The sequence below is a fragment of the Schistocerca gregaria genome, chromosome 5 (assembly GCF_023897955.1).
Source record: "Schistocerca gregaria isolate iqSchGreg1 chromosome 5, iqSchGreg1.2, whole genome shotgun sequence".
Lineage (NCBI taxonomy): Eukaryota > Metazoa > Arthropoda > Insecta > Orthoptera > Acrididae > Schistocerca > Schistocerca gregaria.
Window position 1 is genome coordinate 233,751,973 of NC_064924.1, and position 25,022 is coordinate 233,776,994.

At 43.4% G+C, this 25,022-nt stretch overlaps 1 protein-coding gene across 1 annotated transcript in view; it reads right to left on the reverse strand.

Annotated features, from left to right (window-relative positions):
* The window catches only part of LOC126272876 (proteoglycan 4), a 293,957-nt gene extending 274,370 nt beyond the window's left edge, over positions 1 to 19,587 (reverse strand). Inside the window, exon 1 of the mRNA XM_049976101.1 lies at positions 19,344 to 19,587. Within this exon, the coding sequence (XP_049832058.1) occupies positions 19,344 to 19,460 (117 nt within the window). The 5' untranslated portion in view covers positions 19,461 to 19,587. The remainder of the gene's footprint in view (positions 1 to 19,343) is intronic.
* Positions 19,588 to 25,022: the final 5,435 nt, after the last annotated feature.

Sequence of the window (25,022 nt, forward strand, 5' to 3'; positions counted from 1 at the left end):
AATGAATGAGAGGCGGCGGGGAGGTGCTGGGCGTGGTCCGTCCTTGTGCGTGCGGGTGTGGCCACTGCGGGCCGACGCCGCGGCTGCCCTTGACCCGACACAAGGCAGCGACGCAGGGGCCACGCCGGGCGACGCCCGCGGCAGCGGCTGGCCGCACTCTGCACTGCTTCTCTGCCTGTGTCTGTCAGCTATCCGAGCGCAATGCTTTTCTGAAAAGGAAAAGGCGAGAGGGGGGGGGGGGGGCGGTGGTGGGTGCGAGAGGCAATGAACCCAAGTCGTCATAGGTATGAACAGTGTCTTACACAGAAAAGAAAAAGCTGTCGGCATTGTAACGACATTTTTTCATTAGTAATGCAATGTGGACTGAGAGTAAAATGAAGAAACAATCTGGTAATAAGTGGCAGGACTGAGATTTGCAAAAAACTTAACATAAAAATTGGCGACAGCGAAAGACAAAGTCCAGCAATTCTGCTATCTTGAAAGCAAAATAATACCTGAGGGACGATGCAAGTGCGACACAAAAATGGATCTGAGCACTATGGTACTTAACTTCTGAGGTCATCAGTCCCCTAGAACCTAGAACTACTTAAACCTAACTAACCTAAGGACATCACACACATCCATGCCCTAGGCAGGATTCGAAACTGTGACCGTAGCGGTCGCGCGGTTCCAGACTGTAGCGCCTAGAACCGCTCGGCCACTCCGGCCGGCGAAGTGCGACACAGACAGACCAGCACAGCTCAAGAGGACATTCTTAGCCAGTAGCAGTCAGCTAGTATCCAACATGGGCCTTAATTTGAGGAAGAAATTTCTGAGACTTTTAGTTTCCTGCGCAACACTGTACCTTGCTGAATCGTGGAATGTGGGATAAACGGGAAAAAAAGAGAATATAAGATTTTGAGAGCTAGTCCTTTGCAACGATGTCCAAAATTAGGTAGACTGCCAGGAAATGAAGGGGTTCTCCGTACAGTCGGCGAAGAAACATGCGGAGAACGCTGCCTTGAAGGGACGAGATGGTAGCACATCCGTTAAGACATCAGGGAATAACTTACATGGTAACAGAAGGAGCTGTAGTGTGTTAAAACTGGCCAGGAAGACAGAGACTGGAATATATCCACCAAATAATTGAGGAGGTAGGTGCAAGCTCTACTCTGAGAGATTAGCACAAGAGGAATTCGTGACACGGCGCGTCAAACCAGTCAGAAAACTGATGCTCTTTCCCTTAAAAGGAAAAAAAACCGGGAGGGGGGGGGGGGAACCAAAAAGGAGGGTTAATGTTTTATGTACTGTCCGATCATGGGAAGATGGGAAAGGAAATGGGCCATGCCATTCTGAGGGAATCGTCGCAGCACTTATCTTAACCGATTTAGGTGATATTTAAATAGCACCCTCCTTACCCTCTTTATGCGAGTCCAGCGCGCTGACGACTGCGCCAACTCGCTCCATATACAAAAGATAGGGCTACGTTTGGGGCGTTAGGCGTTTGCGATGCTGAACCTTTAAACAAAACACTGTTAATTTTGGTAAATTCTATATAGACTAGTCTGGCAGAGCAATATTCATTCTCTTGAAGGAAAAAACATTAAGGTCCGGGACATAGAAACAGAGGCTATTTTTCCAGTCCACCTGCCTAAAGTTACTAGTTACAACATGAAATCCTACACAACAGACGCAAACGGCGCAGAGAAACCATGTTGAAATAATGGAAATCAATAGAAACATCGCTATTTGCCCCAAATTAGTACTGAATGAACAGATAATATTCCCATAATCTCCACTTCTAACTGCAAACGGTGCAAATAAAACATCCAGTCTAGTTTGTAAATTATCCTTCCTGCTTACACGTTTCCAGTGGTGGTGGTGGTTAGTGTTTAACGTCCCGTCGACAACGAGGTCATTAGAGACGGAGCGCAAGCTCGGGTTAGGGAAGGATTGCGAAGGAAATCGTTCGTGCCCTTTCAAAGGAACCATCCCGGCATTTGCCTGAAGCGATTTAGGGAAATCACGGAAAACCTAAATCAGGATGGCCGGAGACGGGATTGAACCGTCGTCCTCCCGAGTGCGAGTCCAGTGTGCTAACCACTGCGCCACCTCGCTCGGTTACATGCCTCCAGTTTTGCTTCATTTCAATTACTGATATTTCATTTACTCTATAATGTTACTTTCTATAATTACAGTTGTTTCGCTTACTAGTTAAATATCATGTAGCTGAATTATGAAATTATACTGAGACACTTCTAGTAATGGCCTGAAACATGCCACCAAAATTTATTTTATTGTTCTCATTTGATTTTTCTCCGAGCAATTGTTGCAATTTGTCATGTAGTTCCTTAGTTCAGTGTGTCATGCTTTATATAAAGGATTTATTTAGAAAAACTTTTTCGGGTACCGTTTGATTTGCTTTTATTTACATTTTACACAATGCGTTACGGAGATTGACTCCAGTTACTAAGTGCGTTTTTCTGTGTGTCATGCTCTTGATTGGTGACGTTCTCTATACGTGTTCTGTCGTATTCATTGTAATGTATAAAAACATAAGCAATTTTTTACTAACGGTAGATCTTTATACACAGTAAACATCTTGCAACTACCTATCTGCATTTTATAGTACCAATAATATATTAAAATCACTTGCATGCAGTGTGAAAAAATGTGTATTGGGAAGTCAGGCAGAACTGTGGCCCTTAGGCTATGTCAACATGACAGAATCTGGCGATTATAGATTAGACCTAAGCTGATCATCTTTTAGAAAAAATTCTTCCATATGACGTAGAATGTGAAGTTTTGCATTCTGTCGAAAAAAATGCAGAACGATGAGCCTACTGGAAATAATGTAAATGAACAAACAAACCACACAGAATGCCAGTCTAGTTTTAAATTATCAGACTCAGTTTTCATTGTCCCCATTGTTAAATTAAGTTTTAGTTAAAACTACTAGATTCAGACTGTAAGTTCATTTTATTTTGCAACATTTGTTGTATGTATCTCCACATAAAACTTCGTTTACCCCCATTTATGTAATTTCTGTAATATATTCCTATGTAAACACGTTGTCATTTATCTCCAACACAAATAACATCTGTGCAAGTTGGTCACCTTGTTTCTGTGTTTACGACGTTCAGTTGCCAGCTGAAGATGTACTGCGAACCTGAAAGCCAGTTCGTGAGCAAAGAAATATAATTTTGCAGAACAATATAAAACGTTTTCCTTTTTAATATTACCATATTCTGCCAAACACCAATGGAAACTTCAGTTAATGTTAAAATACTTCTTTTCGACTACGTCTTTGAATTGCTTTCATACTGTCATACAATATGGGTTCGATGGATTGCTGCTTCTATCTGCATACACAGTACTGTTCTGTTTAGTAGGTCCCTCTTGTATAATTGCTTTTTTTCGGTTTTGGGCCGTAAGTTCCCTGTTTCGTGGTTTATAAGGGAAAAGTATCAAAGTACGCCACCAACAAGTTACAGGTCATGAAATGGATCGGCTGGAGGAATTGAGGAAACATTCTCAATACAACAAATATGAAGAAGAAACAGTAAACGAAAAACTGGAGAATAATCAATGAATTTCTTCAGATACTTATATAGTATACTTAAATAAAAACAATGACACAGAGAAATAGTTACTATTGTGAATGTACACAAGCAAATAAGGGTCCAGATTATAAAGGTAATACTCTCTACGAAAGAATATTACAATTAATGGACACCCTATATCGTTTACTCTGTTGACTACATGTAGAAATATCTGTTTATTTAAGTAGGTTTTCTGTTTTCATTGTGTACTCCGCACCGAAAATTGTCTGTGATATTTAATCCGTGTGAGTTCCTGCACAAGGTGACCGAAACAAAACCGACAGTAGAGGAGCTTTCCAATTTCATTCTTCAATCTATGGAAAAATCGATCATTAATTATTTGTGTTCCCATACACTAAAGATCACGAAACTCTACAGCGCCTTACATATAGATAACATCACGAATGAATGGTATATCACACAGAAAAACGCACTGGACAATAGGGATCATTTCCCGAAACGCATAGTGCAAAATACAAATAAAAACAAAATCGTGATTGGTAGGAGAAAGTTATTTTTATGAACAAACCCCTTTTGTTTTTACAGTCGCAGACTTCCACCAACCGTTTACAGGCGAAAATACGCATTAAAGCTGCTTTTGATGATTGCACGATGCCGTTCTAAATACACTAAAGCTTTGCAGCACTGACTTCAAAGTAAAACTGCTAGTCTTTCGACTATTACACCATCTCTTTGTGTAGCGGGATAACTTCGTGAATTAACACACATATACAGCACCCTGAAGTTAGGTATTATGTTTGATATATATTAATCTTAGAAACAGCCTACACGTTTTAGCCTACAACGCGACCGAGTAGTTAGCTAAACTATTACTGTATGGCTCATTAACCTTAATTTGATAAGTTTTCCCAAAGATTAAATTCATCGTATCATCATTCTGCTGTTGCCTTCATGCTTATTTCTTTCACAGTTTTATAAAATTTTACATTTAGTATCTCGTCAGACATTTATATGGTACTGTAGTGTGTACGGGTTGGATCTATACGTATTACCATGTACGCATATACACAGGGTGACTCCGTAACCATATTACAGATTTTCAGGGATGATGAAGAAGGGTAAATTTATTAATGACTCTGGGCCAGAAACGATCGAGTGGAAAGCTAAAAGCGAAAATGTTTGCGATACCTCTGATAGTGGTATATTTCTGGTGGTAATTATGTTGCTAAGATCGTGGGGTATGCACCTTTCAGACGTGATAATATGGACCAAAACAAGGAAAAAATACCCAGGAATCGAACTCTATCGTCGGTAAAGCAGATGGCAGACTGAGATTCATTGGAAGAATCCTGAGGAAATGCAATCCGAAAACAAAGGAAGTAGGTTACAGTACACTTGTTCACCCACTGCTTGAATATTGCTCACCAGTGTGGGATCCGTACCAGATAGGGTTGATAGAAGAGATAGAGAAGATCCAAAGGAGAGCAGCGAGCTTCGTTACAGGATCATTTAGTAATCGCGAAAGCGCTACGGAGATGATAAATTCCAGCGGAAGACTATGCAGGAGAGACGCTCAGTAGCTCGGTACGGGCTTCTGAAGTTTCGAGAACATACCTTCTCCGAGGAGTCAAGCAATATATTGCTCCCTCCTACGTATATCTCGTGAAGAGACCAGAGAATAAAATCAGAGAGATTACAGCCCATACAGAGGCATACCGACAATCTTTGTTTCCACGAACAAATTCTATGGCAGACTGAGATTCATTGGAAGAATCCTAAGGAAATGCAATCCGAAAACAAAGGAAGTAGGTTACAGTACACTTGTTCAGCCAGGGAGAAGCGATAGAGGTACTCAAAGTACCCTCCGCCACACACCGACAGGTGGCTTGCGGAGTATGGATGTAGATGCAGATGTAGATACATTAAGAACTATAAGCACCTGCTCATCTTGGATTATGTGAAAGCTCTCTTCTACTTAACAAGTACCCTTAGCTGTTGCATTTTAGAACCAATTTGGGTTTTTTCTTTATTTGGTCCGTACTGTTACCCTACTCTACAATCTTAGCAACAGCATTTTATCACAAATATTTAAGAGAGTACCGTCATTGTTTCCTTGATTATTAAATCTTGGTCATGTTTCACTCGCGATTCTCATAAGCATAGATTACTCTTGTAGTCTTTTCAAATGGTTCAATTGGCTCTGAGCACTGTGGGACTTAACATCTGAGGTCATCAGTCACCTAGAACTTAGAACTAATTAAACCTAACTAACCTAAGGACATCACACACATCCATGCCCGAGGCAGGATTCGAGCCTGCGGCCGTAGCGGCCGCTCGGTTCCAGACTGGAGCGCCTAGATCCGCATGGCCACTCCGGCCGGCGATTTTATTCTCTATTAAGTACGTCAACTTACGTACCCATTTCTCATCATTTGCGGAGAGTTTTAATTTTATGCTTCAACATGAAGAAATCTGCGGCTATGGCTCTTAAAATGATGTGTAAGACCAATGGTGAGGGAACTATTAGTGGCACAACGTGCAGAGAACGTTTTCAACGCATTAAGAACGGTGATTTTGAAGCCGAAGACGGACATGGCGGTGGAAGACAGACCGTTTTAGATGCTACTGAAACATACGAAGACAGTCACAGGACATCATTATCGGAAGCAATTGATGTGTTAGGACGAGCGATTAAATTGCGACCCAGGTAGTAAACATCGAAATCTCGGGCAAAGGAAAAGTCTTCTCGCTCGCACATGGTTCAAATGGATCTGAGCACTAAGGGACTTAACATCTGACGTCATCAGTCCCCTAGAACTTAGAACTACTTAAACCTAACTAACCTAAGGACATCACACACATCCATGCCCGAGGCAGGATTCGAACCTGCGACCGTAGCAGTCCCGCGGTTCCAGACTGCAGCGCCTAGAACCGATCGGCCACCGAGGCCTGCGTAGTCTTTTCCTTAGTCTTCATAATTTGCTGACGTATTAAGAAAACCAAGTGAGTTGGAGCAGTGGTTAGACACTGGACTCGCATTCGGGAGGACGACGGTTCAATCCCGCGTCCGGACATCCCGATTTAGGTTTTTCCGTGATTTCCCTAACCCACTTAAGGCAAATGCCTGGATGGTTCCTCTGAAAGAGCACGGCCGACTTCCTTGCCTAATCCGATGAGACCGATTACCACGCTGTCTGGTCTCCTTCCCCAAACAACCAAACCAAACCAACCTGACGTATTAAGTATTTTCAGTTATTGCCCGTATCACTTTCTTTACACCGTGAATACGTGACTACCAACTACCGAGGAAAACCCGGCGAAAGTACTTTCATCAGTATTTAATTCGGGTATGCAGTATGCCTGAGAAACGTAAATGATAGTGCAGGAGACGGCATCTGAAGTCGTTAAATTTCTCATCGTGAAGTAAAAAAAATCTGGCGAGCTACCAGGAAGGAGAAGGTTGTGCGGCACATCCTTCTGTGTAGCTCGATGGACGTTTTTGCCCCTTGTAGCGCGCAGGCACATAAGGCTCTCGGCGTCTCGCCGCGTTTAACCTGCATAAAGTCGCACTTTCGCTGCCCCTTTCTCCGCGGGTGGTAATCATAAAGTCACAGAGCGCGAGAGTGCGAACGCGGCAAAGCGCGCCCACGAGGCGTCCCGGCGTGCACTTTCTTCTGACCCTACCACTCTGTTGTCCTCTGCATTGTGTCAGCCGCGGCGGCCAGGCTGCAGCCTCTTGAAACGTCGCTTTGTGAACGTCTGTTTGGAAATCAACTGCGTTGCTGAACTGCGACAAAGACCAGAACAATATTCATGCCTCTACAAGGTGCGGAACAAACTGATTTTGCGAACTTCGAATTTCAACAAAATGCACGAAAGGAAACTGATTTACACAAGAAAGTAAGGTTCAAAAGGTATTACATTCTTAACTGTGTGCTTCTGGGTTTTCAGCCGACTAGTTTCCATTTTATGTGCAATATTTTGATGACCCACCCAGTCATCCTCTTCAAAAAAAAAAAAAAAAAAAAATGGTTCAAATGGCTCTGACAAGGGAATCTCCCCATCGCACCCCCCTCAGATCTAGTTCTAAGTTGGCACAGTGTATAGGCCTTGCAAAACTGAACACAGATAAATCGCGAAAACAGGAAGAAGTTGTGTGGAACTATGAAAAAAATAAGCAAAATATACAAACTGAGTTGTCCATGTGCATCATAAGCGATATCAAGGACTTGTAATGTCAGGAGCGCTGTAGTCTCGTGGTTAGCGTGAGCAGCTGGCGACCGACAGGTCCTTGGTTGAAAACTACCTTCGAGTGAAAAGTTTAATTGTTGATTTTCAGACAATTATTATCTTTCCGTCCTATGTGAGGTAACTGCGCCGTAGTATGGGGACGCTACACCTAAACCGAAAAATTTGAAAACGTTAAAAGCATATGTTTTGAGGAGCACAGGGAAAACTGTGCGACTGTGAAACTGTTGCAGTTCACGTGACAAACTCTTTATGTTTTCATTACTTTTTTGGGAGTGATTATCACATCCACAAGAAAACCTAAATCGGGCAAGGTAGAAGAATCTTCTTACCCATTCGCCAAGTGTATAAGTTAGGTGGATCGACAACATATTCCTGTCATGTGACGCACATGCCGTCACCAGTGTCGTATAGAATATATCAGACCCGTTTTTCTGTGGAGGAATCGATTGACCTATGACCTTGCGATCAAATGTTTTCGGTTCCCATTGGAGAGGCAGGTCCTTTCGTCTACTAATCGCACGGTTTTGCGGTGCGGTCGCAAAACACAGACACTAAAATTATTACAGTGAACAGAGATGTCAATGAACGAATGGACAGATCATAACTTTGCGAAAATAAAAAAGTAGTTTTCACTCTAGGGAAGACTTGGACCAAGGACCTCTCGTTCCACAGTTGCACACGCTAACCAAGGGACCACGGCGCTCCTGAGATCGCATCGTCCTTGATGTTGCTTATCTTGCGCATGGGCTACTCAGTTTGTATATTTTGCTTATTTTTTCCATAGTTCCACTCAACTTCTTCCTGTTTTCTGGATTCATCTGTGTTCAGTTTTTAAAGGCCTATCCACTATTCCAAATTATAACTAAATCTGAGGGGTGCGCGATGGGGAAGTTCCCTTGTGGGCACTATGGGACTTAACATCTGAGGTCATCAGTCCCCTATAACTTAAAACTACTTAAACCTAACTAACTTAAGGACATCACACACATCCATGCCCGAGGCAGGATTCGAACCTGCGACCGTAGCAGTCGCGCGGTTCCGGACTGCGCGCCTAGAACCGCTAGACCACCGCAAACGCACATTCTCTCAATGTTTATCAGCTGTAGTACGTCTTACGGCTGACGACAGACTGAGTGGCAGAGTGCAAGCCATGTTGAGCTGCATTCTCTAGACCTAAAAGTACTAGCAGGTGTAACTCAAGACGTCATTCTTAATGGTACAAAGTCTCCAGATGTAGCCATAACTTCCAGAATACCCGACTGCACTGTCATTGGACGATTAGTGTCTACAGTCCACATTAACCATCTAGTGCGTAACGTAAGGCATTCTATAAGGCTATTCACATACGATGTCTCTCAGGAAGGTTGCAAGACAAGGAGACCAGCCAGGTCACGAAGGCATGCAGAGTATCGATGACGTTGCACGGACTGGAAGTTGATCCTGAGCGTTAATAAATGTAATATACTGCACGTAAACTACTCTACGATTACACTATTGGCGATAAATCACCGGAAACCACAACTTCTGTAAATTGCTTGTAAGTAACCACGCGTAAAGTGGAATGGCCACATAAAACAAATGATAGGAAAAGCAAACGCCAGGCTAGATTCGCTGGGAGAACATTGAGGAAACATAATTCATTTAAGGAAGAAGCGTCGTCCGAAATACTTATTAAAAAATTCTGGAGCATTGTGCATCAGCCTCGAGACCTTTACCAATTAATAGAGGAGGCAGAGATCAACAGAAAAGTGGCGCGATTCGTTACGACATCGTTTAGTTGGCGCGAAGGCGTTACGTAGAGGCTCAACAAACTACTGTGGCGGAAGCTACAAAACTGGCGTTGCGAATCACGGAGACGATTACTGTTGAAATTGCAAGTGTGCATGTTGTAAGAAGAGTGCAGCAACATATTACTTCCTTCCACGTACGTCTTCCGAAATGATCACGACTATAAAATAAGAGAAATTAGGGATATTAGGGAGAAATGCCTGCCGAGCGGTTCTAGGCGCTACAGTCTGGAACCGCGCGACCGCTACGGTCGCAGGTTCGAATCCTGCCTCGGGCATGGGTGTGTGTGGTGTCCTTACGTTAGGTAGGTTTATGCAGTTCTAAGTTCTACGGGACTGATGACCTCATAAGTTAAGTCCCATAGTGCTCAGAGCCATTTGAACTACTATTTTGGGAGAAACATCGTCAGCCGTTCTTCGCAAGTGGCGTTCGTGAATGGAACAGGGATGGGGGAAATGATAGTGATAGCAGAATTACCCTCCCATATATGCCACAAAGCAGATCCCGGGGTATTGATGTATACCTGTATATATAGCCTTTCAAGATTAAAACAAGGTGCCACGATGGGCAGAAATCTTTGGCTTTGATACTTTAACCTGCGTAAAAGATCGTGATAGTTTTTTGTAGAAATGATGCTAGAAGTACCTGGGAAATAGTAATATCGGCGCTAACTGTCACAATGCTGAATACTTGTTACTACCGATACAGAATTAAAACAATTACCTCAGCAAGCAGAAAGTGCATCTATCGAGAATAGGCCACCCTGTGAAATTAGATAAAATTTTGTTTTGTTTTGATTGACCTGTAGGAAACCTGCTTAAATTAGAGCCACATGATCTTAAGTTGTCATCATAGATTATGAACAGAAAAAACACCTTCGCCACAAGTTCTCTTAAAAGCAGACAACTAGCGTAAAACCTAGTAACATTTGCAACTAGAAAACAACAGCCTTCGGAATCTTCCGAAATGACGAAACGTTACTGGCCTGTTGTTAAGTAGTTTCGTTTGGATGTACTCTATCATCTCTCAAAAGATACGGAAGCATTTTCTTTTGCATTCTGTCTGTTAGCTTTCTAGACCTGCCTCGGGAAGATTTGTCATTTCTCAAATCCTTTCTCTTAAGGTAAAAGTATTCGAAGAGCCTTTCAAGATTAAAACAAGGGGCCACGATGGGCTGAAAACTTTGGCTTTGATACTTTAACCTGCGTAAAAGATCGTGATAGTTTTTGTAGAAATGATGCTAGAAGTTGTGACACGGACGTGAATTGGAGATATAGTTACTGTGCCCTTCTGACTTTCCCTTAAAAACCATCAACCTTTAGTTGCTTTTGGTGCTGTCCACCAGTTCGAACCTTGCTCTGATCACTTTATCATTGCATCAGTATTACACACAATATTTCTACACTTCTGTTTTGAATATTTTAGTTATTGGGTATCCTTACCATTTTTGTCCTCTGCTGTTCCTTCAGTTGCCAAGTTAACCATTCCCGTTAGGCGTAGCAGTCGTCACTCTAACGTGTCCCTTCTAAGCCTCTTATTTCTGTATACACTCAAGTTATAACATCACAAACTTAAAACGTGTCTGTTTTCTTCTCCGGATTTGCGATGATCCGCATTTCTGTGTTGTGCTCCGAACGTACACTTTCGGTGTTTGATTTCCTTATCAAGATCTGATATCTACAGATCTCTTACTGAATAAATCTTACTTTTACTGTGCCACTCTGCTTGATGTCCTTGTTTCGGCTCATCGGTGTAGTACCACTTCCTTGATAGGAGAGTTCATTTATTTCTTCCTGTAACGTGCCGTTTCCAATTTAGATTTTTAGAAAATCTTTATTCTCCTTTTTACTACTCTTCAGAACTTCGTTTAAGCTTTATTTACTCTTAAGGCGCAGTATGCGCTTAGTATGCTATCCATTCCTTACAACAGGTTTCCTATCCATTCCTTACAACAGGTTTCCTAAGTCTCCTTACATAGGGTAATGGGTAATGAATCATTGGAGTCACTTCCAGGTTTTTCAGGATGAAGGTGAATGTATGAGGGGACTTCAGAAAGTAAGCTACACATCATTACAGCAGGTCAAGTAGCTTTTACTGAATTCCGCACTACAGTTCAAAGTGTCGCAGTTACACGACAGCCGGCCGTGGTGGTCTCGCGGTTATAGGCGCGCAATCCGGAACCGTGCGTCTGCTACGGTCGCAGTTTCGAATCCTGCCTCGGGCATGGATGTGTGTGATGTCCTTAGGTTAGTTAGGTTTAAGTAGTTCTAATTTCTAGGGGACTGATGACCACAGCAGTTGAGTCCCATAGTGCCCAGAGCCATTTTTAGTTACACGACACTATTTCAACGTAGTTACCCAGTCTCTGAAAACAACGGCCGGTACGTTCTGCCGATCATTCGATTCCGCAACGACAGAAATCCTTTGATCATAGTGTCATTCGAGAACCGCTGTGTGAAAATGGTCGTCGTTCGAGAACCTGCGAACCAGTTCTTCAGCTGTTTGAACGCTGGCGTTTGTTGGTGATGGGGATGACCTTCCTTCCCGGCCGACATTACCCCATCTGTGCGGCCTTGGTCAATTGGCACCATCTTGCTACGGCTGGACGCAATATTGCATTTAATCCATATGTCGCCGCAATATAAAAGTGAACCTGCGTACAATTTAGATACTCTGCACACAAGAAACATATTGTCCCACGTACTTAAACTTTGGCCTAAAACTTTGTACTACGTTTCTAGATGGCGCGCCAGTTCACTCCTACACTTGATGCGTCCGTTAACCGTAGCAGGGCAGAACTGTGTCTGAGGGAAACTTTGAACATTTGTTCTCTTCTGCCAATCCGCCATTCTTGTTGCACACTGGGACGACATGCTTACTTTTTGTAGTGCGTTAGCACAGTCAGTACCTCTCCATGCAATGGAATGCACCATTGAGTTAAGAATCTGTAAATCGTTTAGTATTAATTACTTACGTACTACTTGCTTCCTAATTTGTCATTTCACCTTGTAGTTTATCCAGTAATTAGTAAAACCGCCATAAACACAGTGATTTTAACACCACTATTGTAGCCGCTATCCTGTTGGCTCTCTCCGATTTCGTGGAATCCGGGCCAAGAATCAACCTTTTTTTTACATAGATGAATCAGACTGAAATTAAGGAGTCAATTGTGTCGCAGAAGCTCGTGACCAGATTATTGGCCTAACTACAGGCAGAGTGCAGCCTTACTTCGCCGCGGCACTAGGAGGGGTGGATGGCGGTCCCACTTCCCCAGACGCCTTTTATCCCCGGGAGAGGTCCCCAATATTCAGTTCGTAGCAGACTGATGGGCCCTCAGGCCTTTCTGGAGGGACGGTAACTAGGCCTCTGCCCTCTAGATCACCACGTCTACAAATTAAAGTTAATATCAGAAATAAATTGTAACATCAATTGCGGGACTCTTATTTTCTGATCTGTTTTGAAAACTTACCTGTACAAGCAGACAGCTACGTACGCTGGCGTAAAAGGGGCTAACCTGTGTTCGAAGTGGTTCAGAATTTACTTTTTCCCTTGAGAACTGACGGTACGTTGATCACTGGATGCGGGCAATGTGAATTAAAATTTCACTGTTAATTAATTTTCGCTAGTGAAGAGTTTCCACGTATTACAAACGATGGAAACAATGTCAAAACATATTAAAATAGATGTGTGCTATTTTAATTAGTTTGAAACGAAACGGAAGACAAAGCGAGAAAATATCCAATATCATTTGCTACACGTGCTAGTTCAGGCCTGGCCAACCTTTCGTTGACCCTCGGACCTGATTAACATATTTATTTGAGATCATGGACCGCCTCGTCGCGTGACGCGACAGCTTCACTTCTAGCGCATAATATAACGTCCGGGAGGTTAATGTTTATTGGGTAACGTCCCTTTCCCGACAAATCACTCCAAAAAAATATGCGTCAAAACACACGTTTTTTAGGGTACATTCATTAGATAAATTTTGTCTTTTAAACTTTTTAAAATCAACATTGGAATATGTATGTCCAGTCACCAAAAGTATTTTTGGATGAATATTGATAAATGCTTCGTGATAGTGTGTGAAATTTAATGTGTTACTATCTACGAATACACGAACGACCTGCCAGTGGCCAAATATACCAAAGTTACTTCTAATTACTTGTCGTATTTTGTTTTTCTGTTCTTTCTCATATTAACGTTAGTAAATACTTGTCCGTTGTAGACGTATTAAAACACTAGATCTGTTGCAACTAAATGTTATTTATAATGAATTAACTTCAACCAGTGCTTTTATAGACGTTTAATTTTCCATGATATTTCAAGAAGCCTGGCGTTCCTTGTTCACATTTTAAGATCTTTTTCATGTATACACGCGCCTTGAACATTCTTTGTACGCGTGGTCTAAGGGGCCTTGTCACGGTATGCGCGACTCCCTCCGTCGGAGGTTCGAGTCCTCCCTCGGGCATGGGTTTGCGTGTTGTCCTTAGTTAGTTTAAATTAGATAAAGTAGTGTGTAAGCTTAGGGACCGATGACCTCAGCAGTTTGGTCCCACAAGATCTTACCACAAATTTCTAAATTTCCATTCTTTGTATATTTAGGTTTTACGGTAGCTATTTTAAACTTCCGTTGCAAAATTCTGAAACCCCGTTACTAAAGAAAAAATGTTTACCTCACACAAATAAATGTAATCATCTGAAGACGGGATGCCGGGTGTCATGAAATATCATGGTAAATTAAACAGCTACAAAGGCAACTAAACTAAAACTTAACTCCGTCCGAATAGGCCTTGGAAGGCCCAACGGGACTGGCCGGCCGCCGCGTCATCCTCAGCTCACAGGCTTCACGGGATGACGATATGGAGGGACATGTGGTCAGCACACCGCTCTCCTAGCCGTATGTCAGTTTCCGACTACTTCTCAACCAAGTAGCTCCACAGTTTTCCTCACAAAGGCTGAGTGCACCCCGCTTGCCATCAGTGCTCGGCAGGCCGGAAGGTCACCCATAAAAGACCTAGCCCAGCACGAAAGCACTTCAGTGATCTGACGAAAAACTGTGTTACCACTGCGGCAAGGCCGTTGGGACAAAGGCAACTGGTTGCAGATAATTCATCATGAATTACCTTGTAATTCCAATAGTTGCAATGTTCTAATACGAGCACAATGGACGAGACTTATTTGCTAATGTTCATACGAGAAAGAATAAAATGGTTCAAATGCCTCTAAGCACTATGCGACTTATCATCTGAGGTCATCATTCGCCTAGACATAGCACTACGTAAAGCTAACCAACCTAAGGACATCACACATATCCATGAGCAGCGCAGTTCCGGACTGAAGCGACTAGAACCGCTCTGCCACAGCGGCCAGCGAGAAAGAATAGAAAAACAAAATATGGCAATGACCTAGGGAGTCGCAGTCGACAAGCAATTGGCCACACCAAGGACGAACGTTAGTGGACATTAACACACCAAAATTCAATGTTAGCTAGCATTTTTAAGTACTTGTCCAAAAATGCGTTTGAACGATCCCATAGGCGTGAGTTGTTTCAGTGACACTAAATAAATTAAGCCACAATTGCTTTGCTCATACTAAAAAGTTCAAAAGTCATAATCACTTGAACTTAATATTTGTCGGCTGTATTATTCAGAAGCCAAACTGGAAAAATGCAGACAACAGAATGGCTGGACTTCACAAACCGATAACAATCGGCCTTCCAACCTCGGTACATACTGACAATGCTGAGAATATTTTGGTAGACATCAGTAGTGTTCAATATTTCTATTAAACAGTAGACAGTACAACAATACTGAACCTCAGACGGCAATTATATTGATAGTAAAAATAAATGAATGAGGGCTCTTTAACTTCCGTGTGACGTTCCTACCACACTTCTCCACGCATCCCTTTAATGTAATCTGCTGTTGACGCCAATAAACAGCGGTCACCCCCACTCTCTACCCGCCGATGAGCACATGGTCATAACTTCGCACTCATACTGGTGACATGTTTTTCTTTGTAGTTCAGATCAAGTGGCGGCGAAGTGGCGCTTCAAAGGCGCGCAGTATGCAAAACTTCCACTGGTCTGCGCCATGAGCTGTACATCTGAGGTGAGCCGAGCGTCGGCGGAGATCTCCACAAATGTTTTCTGGCGGAGCACAGTGTGAGCGCCTCTCTCCGCCCACGAACTTTTTCCGCTGCTCACCAGTTCCCCATCCATGTTCTAGACGATAATTGCCTTATTTTCGTTTCTTACGGTAGTTGTATGTAATAAATACAGCAATTCCACCATCAGATCTCGAAGACCAGATGAGACCGAAAGGCCAATGTCACATCGTCTGGCCGCTGCTAGCTTCCCACACCTTGGAACAGCTACTTCTCATTCAAGCAGCTCCTCAGTTGGCCTTACGAGGTTCAGTACACCCTACTGTAGTTGCTATATCAAGGAAAATCTATGGTACTGTGGGGTATTACTTCCAGGTCTTTCGCATTGCAATCAGATTCGCTGACGGGCCAGGCACGTAGGCGGGCCACTGGTGGTCGTAACGGTCTTTTTTCCTGAACAAGAAAGCGTTGACGTACGCAGCATTCAACTCATGACAAACCGCATTCAGAAATACGACCTTGCAAACGGAGGACAAACACAGACGCTGATTGATTGCCGCAGAGGCAAAAGACCGGTTGTGTGAAGAAAACTTCCTGATCCGAGCAGTTTTCGCGCACTTTGCCTGTTACGGTATGGATCATTAACCACGACCGGTACTAAGTATTGAAAAAATGACGAAACTCTTCACTATAACGGTTCCCGGTAAGTGACGGCGTCGCTATGTTGTTCACAAGACTCTGGTTCGAGTCCTCCCTCGGTCATGGGTGTGTGTGTTGTTCTTAGCGTAAGTTAGTTTAAGTAGTGTGTAAGTCTAGGGCCCGACGAGCTCAGCAATTTGGTACCTTAGGAATTCACACACATTTGAACAGAAAGAAAATTAGAATAGGTTCTAATTTCGAGATAGCTACTAACGTAGACAATACGTAGTTTTAGAATGTAAGTCAAATGAATTCTTAACTACACTTTGAGCAGCACAACTATTTATTTAATGACAGAGTTCCTTCTGATATTAGCCGATGGATTGGGAGACGAAAAACAATTTCATTACTGTAGAAAACATAATAACAAAATTTTAAATTCTTATCCCATTTTTCAGTTGAAATCGAAAAGGGAAAAACAAGAGACAACGCGTGCTGAGACGGTCGTGTTTACTTAGTCGTCCTACACCTTACTGTCTAAAAACGGCAAACAGAATTTACCGTGCACCACACATGGGTTGTGGAGTGTACTATTAGCTGCGGAAACAGCAAATCACAGAAACCAAGTAGTAACCTGCTTAAAGATTGGTAAGAAAAAACCAGTGTCTTACTGCAGATCAAATATAAACTTATTCAGACTTAATAATTCAGCCAAGCAGTCAATAACAGGAAATTTGTAATTTACTGTACACTATTACGCACTATATCAATTGGCATATTTCGCCTACACAAACCACCCCCATACTCTAAGCTCGTGTTAACCGACAGAAAGAACGAAACAACTGACAGAGGAACGAATCGAGAACCTTCGGGTCTTTTGACTAGCACTTGCCCTCGAAGTCACCACGGTACTATACGCTAAATTAGTACTACCACAGTGAGCTGAGATATAACGTGAGATATGAGGCGTCACATTTTCCGCTGATACATCGACAAAGATGGTCGAAGTACATACTCTGTATGCTCCCAGTGGCATATACAGGGCGTATCAGAAGTATGAGTAATGCTTCAGTTATAAGGGATCAGAGTCTTCACGCAAAAGTAAGCAGGTGAGGCCGTATAAACACAAGTTTGGAAATACTTTCAGAGTTTTGAGACAGCCAATTACATTGGCGGTTTTATACAAGTTTACATGAAAAGTTACGAGCGTTTCTTGGAAAACCCGTTGACTTCGGTGTTATATGCCATTTATATTAATGAAATTAGAGATTAGCTTATAGTCGACAGCAACGAGGACGCTAGAGACGTTTCAAAAATTCAGCCGTATCCTTTTTAAAGAACTCGTACCAGGATTTGTTTTAAATGATTTAGGAAAACGAAAAACCAGAATCCAGATGATCGTGTAGTGATTTCAAGCCCGTCCTCCCGAATGTGAGTCGAATGTGTCACCACTGTCACCTACCAGAGCGCTTACACTTAATGGAATGATTTAATTCATACATTTAAATGTGTGTGCTCCATTATGCCTTACAGCGAACTAGACTGATCGGCTGGTAGGCGAGGTAGTATCAGCATTCAGCTGACATTAACGAAAAAGATCTTCTTTCTCTGAGTTTAAGTGAAAGCACTACTCTGAGACACTTCTCTGAGATGAAGTTGGGACAGGAGACGAATTCGTGGCAGGTTGCATCAAACTAAAGAGAAGACTGACCTTAAAAAAGTCAAATGGACGCTTGGCACACCATTTGTAAGTTGTAGGCGCCTCTAGCTGTTGGTGCGCCGGTTAAGAATGGACGACACTGAACGCACTACCCTGGCTGTATTCGGCGTGCTGCAGTCTATATTCAGCTTTAGATATTCACTTTAAAAAATTTTGTGTGACATTTTGTTAACCATCCGTAAGGTGTAGCAAGAGGAGGGCGTGATACATAATGGGCAGGGCACTCTCATAACATGGATTTTTTTTCCGGAGCCATGTTGGTATATTTGATTTTATCCTTACTTTAACGGAAAGAGGAGATGCACGAGTATCGTCCATTTCGATACACTGTGCACATCCCAAACGGGTGGTTGTATGTATGAACTCAATTTTATCGACAGATGCCAGTCAGTAAGATCGGTTAGGGTTTACTGCTTCCAATCAGATTGTTGTCCATGTAAGAAATATTTAAGGCGTTCCCAGAATGAGATTTTTACTCTGCAGCGGAGTGTGCGCTGATATGAAACTTCCTGGCAGATTAAAACTGTGTGCCGGACCGGGACTCGAACTCGGGAGCTTTGCCTTTCGCGGGCAAGTGCTCTACCAACTGAGCTACCCAAGCACGACTCACGCCCCGTCCTCACAGGTCCCGAGTTCGAGTCTCGGTCCGGCACACAGTTTTAATCTGCCAGGAAGTTTCATTTAAGATATTGCTCAAAATGTCCGATTATATAAAAACTGATTGAAGGGGCCACCGACATGCCGCACTGTGACGGTACAGTTCACTAACGGTTGCTTCGAATACATTTCCCATCCAAGATATTGCAGTTCTTGAAATGTTCGTTACCAAAAGTTGGTTGCCGTTGCGAACAAATTCTGTTAAGGATTCTCCATGATCCGTGTAATTCTGAATGTAGAGAAAGCTGTTTGTATCATGATGGAATGATGATGAAGGTAGGCGTACAGAAATTTGGCCTTCCACATAGGTTTATCGACACACGAATCGGACAGGAAGGGGCGACGAACACTGCATGTACACAAAATCGCCTTTCTCACAAGACACACGTTGAGCGCAGGTGTTGATGTAGAAGTGGTCACAGGGAGCAAACTACGAAATTTTCACTGTGTTCTGTGACGACGACCTTTCAGTTTCACCTGAGAATGTCTTTAGTATGCTTCCACATAAACACGTTCTCGATGTTGAAAAGACGCACAGAGAAACCATTGTTACGTAGCGTGTACACGATACCGCGTTATTTTCTGACGAATCTCCAGGCAAGAAAATTTCTGGAGAACAATGGAACCTCGTGGCTGCTTACCTGTGGAACTTGGGCGAACTCGGTGTTCCCCGCGGAGCACGTGAGACAGTAGACGATCAGCAACAGTAGCGGCAGCAGCATCCGGCGCATAGCGGACAGCCCGTGTGTGCGGGACATCGTGGTGTGCAGTCTGTGAGTGGAGCCCGCGCGCGGCCGGGCGGCTCTGCTGTGGCTGGTTCAGTAGCTTCCGCCGCTCTTCCTTCCTTCCTTCCTTCCTTCCTGACTGGCGAGCGGCCGTGGTAGGACTGAGCCTGCGGCCGCGCGGCTCTCTGGGATAAGTACCTGTCCTATGTGGGTCAGCGGTGAGCGGCAGAGACCGCGCCGCCGCCAGCCCCCACCGCCGACGCCACGCGCTGATGGAACGGTGGCCCACGCTCGCAGAGGTACACTGTTGGTGCTGTACAGTCACAAGTATAAAACTTCGGGAATATCGCTGCATATGAAACGTCGAATTGTTTCTGTACCACATTATTTTGTGTGTTGTGTCACCATTAAAGGACAATTACATTTCCACTTGGCTTTTTGTATAAAGGGCAGTCAAAGTAAAACGAGACAGAATGGAAAAAGTCGGTAAACAAGTAAGGTCACTTCTGTCTCTGTGCTGCTCATTTTTGGTACACAACTTACGACCAGTTTACAGACAGCAACTCGTGGCGCGCGGACGCAAATTCTCCCGGCTGGAGTTTCGTTCGGTGGTCGTTGTCACTCGTGTTTCGGTTTTGGCGTGAAATTAAAGCAATTCCCAGTGATAAGGTCTTCAAGAAACAGTAGCGACCCGTGTATGAAGACGGCCAGTCCAGTCCCTAGAAAGGGGTATTTGGAGAACTGTGATGGACTCTGGGACCTAAATAACAAGAAATGTGATTAGCCATGAGGAGACGGATTTGATACGGCCCACCACGAGTTTCTCCCCCTTACCAACCTTCACCCCAGAGTGGCACTTGCAACGTACGTCCTCAATTATTCGCTGGATGTATTCCAATCTCTAGCTTCCTCTGCAGTTTTTACCCTGTACAATTCCTTCTAGTACCATGAAAGTTATTCCTTGATGCCTTAACCGGTGTCCTATCACCCAGTCCCTTCTTCTTGTCAGTATTTTCACGTATTCCTTTCCTCTCCGATTCTGCGCTGAGCCTCTTCGTTCCTTGTCTCTTTAATCCACCTAATTTTCAATATACGTCTGTAGCATCACATCTCAAATGCTTAGATTCTCTTCTGTTCCGGTTTTCTCACAGTCCTTGTGTCACAACCACACAATGCCGTGTTCCAAACATACATGTCCAGAAAGTTTTTCCTCAAATTAAGGCCTATGTTTGATACTAGTAGACTTCTCTTGGCCAGGAATGTACTTTTTGATAGTATTAATCCGCTTTTGCTGTCCTCCTTGCTCCGTCCGTCACTCGTTATTTTGCTGCCTAGGTAATAGAATTCCTTAACTTCATCTACTTCGTGATCTCCAATCCTGATAAGTTTCTCGTTGTTCTCATTTCTGCTACTTCTCATTACTTTCGCCTTTCTTCGATTTATTCTCAATCCACATTCTGTACTCTTTAGACTGTTCATTCAGTTCAACACATCCTGCAATTTTTCACATTCACTGAGGATAGGAATATCGTCAGCGAATTGTAACACTGATATCATTTCATCTTGAATTTTAATTCTACTCCCGAACCTTTATTTCCGTCGCTGCTCCTTCGATGTATAGACTGAATAATAGGGGAAGAGGACTGAATTCCTGTCTTCCACTATTTTTTTATCCAAACAGTTTATTCTTGGTCTTCCATACTTATTATTCCCTCTTGGCTCTTGTACATTTGTAGATTATCACTCCCCCTAATGTTTACCCTTATTTTACTCAGAATTTAGAGCATCTTGCACAATTTGACGTTGTCTAACGCCTTTTTCAGATCGACAGATCCTATCAACTTGTCCTGATTTTTCTTTAGTCTTGCTTCCATTATCAACCGCTGCATCAGTTTTGTCTCTCTGGTGACTTTCCCTTTCCTAAAGTCAAATTGATCGTCATCTAACACATCCTCGATTTTTTTTACCATTCTTCTGTATATTATTCTTGCGAGCAACTTGGATACTTGAGCTGTTAAGATGGTTATGCAATAATTCTCGCACTTTTCATCTCTTTCAGTTTTCGGTATTATGTGGTTGATCCGGAAGTCAGATGGTGTATCGCCAGACTCTAACATTCTACACACCAACTTAAATAGCCGTTCTGTTCTCATTTCCCTCAACGAGTTTCGAAATTCTGATGGAATGTGATCAGTTCCTTCTGCCTTACTTTATATTAAATCCTCCAAAGCTTTTCTAAATCCTGATTGTAATACTGGATTCCCTATCGCTTCTAAATAGACTCCATTTTCTTCTTTTATCACATCAGACAGTACTTCCCCCTTACACAGCCTTTAATGTTCTCTTTCCACCTATCTGTTCTCTCCCGTGCATTTAAAAGTAGGATTCCGGTTGCACTCTTAATGTTAGCACCCTTGCTTTTAATTTTACCGAATTTTGTTTTGACATTACTATGTGCTGAATCTGTCCTTCCAGTAATCATGTCTCTTTCGATTTCTTCACATTTTTCATGCACCCATTTCGTCTTAGATTCCCTGCATTTCCTAGCTACTTCACTCCTCGCGACTTCTACTTCTGTGTTCTTGAATTTCCCTAAACATTTTTGTACTTCCTTCTTTCATCGATCAACTGAGGTATTTCTTCTATTATCCATGGCTTCTTCGCAGTTATCTTTTTCGTACCTATGTTTTTCTTTCCAACTTGGTAATTGCCCTTTTTAGAGACGTCAATTCCTTTTCAACTGTGCTGCCTACCGTATCTACTGCATTAGAGAACTTCAAACTTATCTCGTCATTCCTTAGTACTTCTGTATCATTCTTTTTTGCGTATTGATTCTTCCTTCGTCCTCTTTAACAGTACTAAATTATGATGTGAAGTGTTCATCTGCTCCTGGGTACGCCTTACAATCCAGTATCTGATTTCGAAATCTCTGTCTGATCATGATTTAATGTACCTGAAATCTTTCCGTGTCACCTGGCCTTTTCCAAATCTACCTCCCCCTCTTGTGCGTTTTGAACAGAGTAGTAGCTATCACCAGCTGAAATTTATTAAAGAACTCAATTAGTCTTCCGCCTGTTTCATTCTTTGTCCCAAGCCCATATTATCCTGCAACATTTTCTTCTACTCCTTCCCCTTTAACTGCATTCCACTCCCCCATGAAAATTACATTTTCATCCCTCTTTACGTACTTCGTTACCCGTTCAATATCTTCATATACTTTCTCTCTCTCTTCATCTTCAGCTTACGACTTAGGCATATATACCTGGATTATCGTTGTCAGTGTTGGTTTTCTGTCGATTCTGAAAACAGCCTTATCACTTAACTGCTTACAGTAACGCTCTCTCTATCCTACCTTCCTATTTGTAACGAATCCTACCCCCTTTACATCACATTCTGCTGCTGTTGATATTATTCTGTACTCATCTGGCCAGAAACCCTTGTCTTCTTTCCATTTCACTTCCCTGATCCTCCACCCCCTGTTATCTAAACTAAACCCATGCATTTCCCTTTACAGATTTTCTCTTTTCCCTATCACATTCAAGCTTCTGACATTCCAGGCCCTGACTCGTAGAATATTATTTTTTCGTTGTTTGTTCAATCTTTCTCTCATGGCCAACTCCCCCTTGGTAGCCCCCTCCCAGAGATCCGAATTGTTGAATTATGCTGGGATCTTTTGTCGATGGAGAAATCATTATGACACCTTTTCAGTTTCAGGCCACATGTTCTGTGAATACACAATACGTGTGTTTAATGCAGTGGATTCTATTGCCTCCTGCAACCTCAAGTCGTTGATCATTGCATATTCTTCCGCCTTTAGGGGCAGTTCCTCACCCGAAGGGCAACAGTGTGCCCTGAACCCCTGTTCGCTCCCCCCACCTCCCCCCCCTCCCCCCCTGTGACGAAACCGTTGGCAGGACGATGAGGGAGACTTCTTGCGCCGGAAGTCTTCAGACATCAATGCTGATTATTATTCACAATTTAAGCGGTAATGGAATTCGAACCAGAGATCGAGGACGTTTTGATTATTAGTCACAGATCTACCCATAGATTATGGGTGCAAACGAAAACGAACTCAAAAACAGACACAGCGTGACAAAACTTGCTAAGTCTGTTTTGTAATAATCGTACCGGCTGCTCAGAGTGCAAGGGGTGTAACTTCGTAATTAAAACAACCGAAATAGCCACAGAGGCTCAGACCGCTTTCAGACAAAGACCACCTCTGACTGTAGCTCACCTTACGTCTCCGGCGGAAATCCAACGGATCGTCTGGCGGAAGCGTTGTCAGTCGGCTCCAGGTTTGGATGTATGTCATCTTAAACGAACACCTCCGCCGGCACCCACGCAAGCCACTGCTCTTATTTACCAGCATCCTGAACCGCTGTCTCACAATGGGACCTTCCCCCCCCCCTCCCCCCCACACAGTGGAAGCAGGCCAAACTGGTTGCCATCCCCAGGCCTTCGAAGGACCCTACGTTCACTGCTATCAAAAGGCCGTTAGCCTTCTGAATACCATGGCAAAGGCTCTAGAATCTTTTATCATCCACCGTATTTCCCAGGCTCAGGCAGTGGCTGGGAAAGCCGTCCAGAACATTTGGGTTTGGCTTTCCACCTGTCAGCCGAACTCTAAGTTCTTTGGATCAATGAACATGTCAGAAAGAGCTTAAACTCCACCACGTCGACGCCAGCGGTTTTCCTGGACCTGCAAAACGCGTAAGACAAGATTTGGCAGGACAATCTTATGTACACGGTGCTGATACAGACGACCATCCCCGACATCGATGTCAAGATCTTGGATAATTTCCTCCGTGAAAGAATCTTCTTGGTTACTCAGCAAGGAAAATTCTCAAGCTCACGTCACATGTCGATGGGTACCCCTCAAGGCTCTGTCTCCCCTCCCCTTAAACTAATGATATACCAGTCATTCCACAGTGCCACCTTGCGGATTATGCCGATGATACGGCGCTCTGTACAACCGGTCGCAACACAGACCATCTCACTGCGTGTCTTCAGCGGCAGGTTGGAGCGACAGTGGCTTGGTTTCGTTCAAACACGATTGCCCTCAATTCAGCTAAAGCTACGACAGTCTACTTCAGCAAATGGCGCCCAATCCTCCTGCACAACATCACTATTAAAGGCGTATAGCTCCCATGGTCCCCTAATACCAAATATCTAGGTGTCCAGATGGATAAAAAGTGCTATTCCATCGATATGCAGAATACGTCTTCCAAAATGGACAGAAGCTGTAAAAGCTTTGTACCATATGTTCAACAGCAGGGAACTGAACCTAGAAACCAAGCTCCGACTGTACCGGATGGTTGTCCACCCTTCCCTCACCTATGGCTCCACTGTGTGGCCCACGATTAGGTACTACCAGATGTACACCCTCCAGCTGCTGCAGGATAAAGTGCTTAAGTGGAGCCTGCATGCTCCTCCCCTCACAAGGGTAGCTACCCTCTACGAGGAAACGAACATGATAACTCTGAAAGGCAAGGCTTCTCTATGACAAAGTGGATGTGCGACACAGTCACTGGCTCACAAAACATTGGCACCACGCCACTCTGGCACTGGCACCGCCACCCTATTCCTTTCACCATC